The sequence below is a fragment of the Austrofundulus limnaeus genome, unplaced genomic scaffold, assembly GCF_001266775.1.
Source record: "Austrofundulus limnaeus strain Quisiro unplaced genomic scaffold, Austrofundulus_limnaeus-1.0 Scaffold1422, whole genome shotgun sequence".
NCBI classification, from domain to species: domain Eukaryota; kingdom Metazoa; phylum Chordata; class Actinopteri; order Cyprinodontiformes; family Rivulidae; genus Austrofundulus; species Austrofundulus limnaeus.
Window position 1 is genome coordinate 28,991 of NW_013953824.1, and position 4,461 is coordinate 33,451.

Below are 4,461 nucleotides of genomic sequence, written 5' to 3' on the forward strand. Positions count from 1 at the left end.
TGTGTTAAGTCCAATAGAGGTCGTCCAATTTTATTTTTTATTTTCAGCCTGGCGTCCACATGGAAATGATGTTTAAGAAGCCACAAGTGTGAATTTTATATTCAAAAGTGGAAAAAATAAATAAGTAAACTTGAAACAGCATCTTTGCAATTCTGTGCGGACAACCAAAACACAACTTTTTGAAAACAATGACGTCATCACCTAGCCTCTAACCTAACAGGCGTCCTCTTTTTGTTTTGTTTACATCTTGAGTTCCTGCTTTCCTGTTTGTGATGTATTTTTGTTCCATGGTTACATGGGCATATAGTTGGGTTTTGTGTTGTTTTCTGTTTCCATATGGTTGAACAATGCGCTTCATGCAAGAACAATTCGTACAAACAGATTTGTGTGATTTAGGAGAATTTGTGGCATTCACCAATTTTCTCGTATTCTAATATTTTTTTTCGGATATGAACAAAATTCACGTGTGACCTGTGTATATTTTATGAGCAGTCAGTCTGCTGTTATCAGATGGATTTTTCTCACTGATAATTTTATATTTCATTAGTTTGAAGATATTTCGGGTTGAAAATAAATCACACTCCATAATTATGTTGACAATAGTCTATTCTGTTTGAACTGGAATTATAATTTTAAATGTAATAATGTAGACTAACGACATAAATTGGTTAAATTAAGTTGGCTATTAATGCTGTTGTATGGGGGTGTGTGACTGCTCTTCTTCTGAATAAATGAAAACTGTAACACAGTTATTTACACTTAGATTAAAAATATTTGACCAAAGGAGAACTGGAGCRGRACTAGAGAGAGAAGAATATGATTTAGATTGAATATGATTTAGATTTTTATTTTGGAAGACACAGCATTAACAGCTCATTCTATTCCTCAGATTTAGCAGGTCCTTTAATTCCACAGCTGACGCTGCTAAAAATGACAGATTTTCTTCTCTGGATCTCTGACAGCAGGACTTCAATCTCCGAACTCGCAAAGTTCTTCTTTTTGTTTTGCCATGTCATTTATGAATGGACACTTCCTGTTATGTGGGGCAGGAAACACAGCCTTATATGGTGTTTTTAGGGTGGTAATTATGCTAATCTCCTCTCCTCGTGCACAAACACCTGATACGCATTCATCAGTTTACGCAGCTCATTTACACACTTTTCCTGAAGAGAGAAGAGTTTGTTGAATCTGACGTGACATGTACGAACAAAAGTTAGAGAAATTTAGGATAAGAATACGAACATGTTTCTTGCATGAGGCCCAAGGCTTTGTTTACAAGGATTTGTTTAGAATAGGAATGCAACAATACATCGATCCACATTGATTAAATGATTAATAATTCAATTAAATCAATGATAAAACAAAAACATTGATCCATATTGTCACTATAAAATCTGGATCGATATATCTATCACTGAATTGTGAATGGAATTGAAATTGTGTCATGACAAACTTTGTGAAATTGAGAAACATTGTATTGCCATCCAAACAATTCAGTTAAATATTTAGAAACAACTAATTTAAAGGGCCACTCTGGAAAAACTGCACTGCCATAGCCTTGACCCGACTCTGACTAGCCATTAACTTGTCAATCCTATCAGAATTAAACTCCATTTCTCCTAACTGAGATCATTCAAGAATTATCCATAACAGGTAAGATATTAACTGCTCATATTGTTTTCACTGAACCTAATTTCAAAAAATCTGAACTACTTTTTTTTAAACAGGCAATAGAAACTTCCATATTTCACAAAACATTTGACTAAAACCTGATTGATATTTTTTTCAACCTTTTCTAGACAGTCCTAAACACTTTCCTCAGCCTTCCTCAGGATGGCTTTAATGGAACTAGTGACACAGCTTCCCATCAGTAACCCGTGACTGTCATCGATTTCCTGCGTCTCAGCTCGTGCTTTCTGACTACAAATGTCACCGAGGATGGCGAGTGTCACGCAGACCTCAGAGGAGCAGAAATTCACGAAAATAAATGAGATTTAGGAGGATTTTTTCCTCCCCACAAGGTTTCATGCAGTCTAAAGAAACACGGCAATCAGATTTCTTATTCAAACATCTTTTTAAATCATTTTGGTTACATTTGAGCACAGCAAGGCTTCATCATTCCAGTGTAGGAAGATATTACATAGGCAACAAGAGCGATATCTCAGCCAACATCACGGTGATCGGGACCACCACCTGAAGGACTTTTCTTTCTTTCTTTCTTTTCTTTTCCTTTTTATTTTTTTTTTTTATTATTTTTTTTTGCTGGAGTACGAAATTTTCTTGTCATGCCGTCCAATCATATGAAAAAATGGGAGCATTTGTTTCATTTCACCTGTGTAAAAAAACAAAGTACTAAACTCAATATTTCATTTAGTCACTGTTTTAAAAAAAGAAAAGAAAAAACACATGCAAACGGACAATTAGACAAACATCAGAACTATAAAATTTGACACAAATACATGCATTCCTTTTTATTCACAAAACCAGTCCAATCTTCTAAACAAGTACAAATATTGAGTTATTTTTTTAAAAAGCTGTATAGCTACTCTGCAACTTAACAAAATCATGAAATTTATAACAAAAACAAAACAAAAAAAACACAAACTTTTTAAAAATGCAATGTTTTTCTCAGTGCGTTCAGTAGGGTAGCAAGTGCTGTCTCTTGGTGCGATTGCCCGGAGCAGTATTGGCACTTGCTCAGTAGGGCAACAGTAAAATAAGGCTGCCAGTTTTCACTAATAAAATAAAATAAAATAAAAAAGTTAAAGTTTGGAAATGCAGAGGAGGGCTTATTGAGGAGATTACAGTAGTGACAGCTCTGGCAAATTATAAAAAAGCAGCATCAATCCAGTGAAGACTCTCTGGAGCTCTGCCCAATGATAATATTCAGTTTCATTTCAGTATCAAACTGACAACGTCACAATTTAAACCTCTTTCACCAATTTGGCAGCAAAAAAAAAAGAAATTTTAAACGATCCCCTTCATTGAAAACGAATCCTAAAACAGACGAGGATTTCAGGAAGGTAACGGTGAGAAATTACAATGTTTTTCCATTAGCCACTTGTCATATAGCTGTAAATTTACATTCTCTACGTGAGTACTGGATCGTTCCACACATGAACAACATTAACACCAAACACAGAAATAAGTTTGATTGTCCACACTCAGTCCGTCATTTCTGTTTCTGGCAACAAGCAGTTCTGTGTTGAAGCAACAGAGAAAAAGAAAGAAAAAGAAAAACAAACAAAAAAAAGGTACCAAAATGGAAACATACAAAAGGGAATGAAAAGTTGCCATAGATGCTTTTCTTTACATTTCATTTTTGGTTCAAGGATTAAGTAGGTGCATCTATTATCCGATTGTTTTTTTTTTCTTCTAAATTTCTGCTTCTCTTTTTTTATTATTCTTCCTTTCTCTATATCTTTATTCATTGCCAGTTTGTTTATTAACCAGTGTCTGTTCTGTGTTCTGGAGACAATCCAGGAGTTGGCATTGCACTTGATGGCAGAGCTTTGGGTAGGGAGCCGTGGAGGAGTCCTACTGGAACCACCGGAAYGCCGCTCCCGCAGGAAGCATCACCTTCTTGGAGAAACACAAGATGACAAGGGAGAGAAGGGAGAGAGGGAAGAGAAGGGGGAGGAGAAGCAGATTGGACTTATTAATGAATAGAAGCACGGATTTGACTTCAAGTAAACAACTGAGAGACTTTAAATGTACAACTTAACACAATGTTTGTTACATTACAGAGGTTTCAGTTTAAAGGGATAGTCTGGTCATTTTTGAAGTGATAACAGCAATCATACAGAAGGGAATATGAAGACATAGGCAAACGTTTTAATCCAGGCTAGGCCACAAGTTTGTGTAAGAAGCTCAGCTCATACAGTGAACTGAAACAGGAAAGCCCTGTCCCACAAAGTCTACATATAGATGAACTTATGTTCTTTTTTAAGAAAATAGGCCCACAGCCACATTCAGCTAAGGGAATATAAAACAACCCCACTGAGCAAACTAGCAACCCATTATTTTTAAAAATAAATATGTAAATATAATGTTGATGACTGCACCCTGGCCTGTACTTCTTGTAATTCTTAAAATTACATTTCGTTGACAACACAAGAACAGGAGAGAGAGCAGCATGAGGTAGGTAAAAAAAAAAAAAAAGATTATTGTGGATTTTTAACCACATTTATGTGGGGAGACTCAGATTACCAGCGCCTTCATACAAACTCTGAGATTATGCAATGGGCAAATGCATTTACAATGTGGCAATGCAGTACGGTAATTAATTTAGAATTACTTCAGAGATATTTAAGAGTGAAAAATAAGTACAGATTTTGTCTGCTTTACTTTTTTATTTGAAGGTTACGTTGTGGTAGTCCAGTGCAAATTGTATGTGTGCAAAGAGGGGGAAGATGGAGAGAGAGAGAGAGAGAGAGAGAGAGAGAGAGAGAGAGAGAGAGA

General features: G+C 35.6%; 1 protein-coding gene across 3 annotated transcripts in view; it reads right to left on the reverse strand.

The window, feature by feature from the left end:
- Nucleotides 1-2,055: 2,055 nt before the first annotated feature.
- The window catches only part of cxxc5a (CXXC finger protein 5a), a 20,484-nt gene continuing 18,078 nt past the window's right edge, over nucleotides 2,056-4,461 (reverse strand). For 2 of the 3 annotated variants that reach the window (XM_014032336.1, XM_014032337.1), the window contains exon 3: nucleotides 2,056-3,582. In XM_014032336.1, the coding sequence (XP_013887790.1) occupies nucleotides 3,538-3,582 (45 nt within the window). In that variant the 3' untranslated portion in view covers nucleotides 2,056-3,537. The remainder of the gene's footprint in view (nucleotides 3,583-4,461) is intronic. The other variant, XM_014032338.1, reaches the window with a different exon arrangement.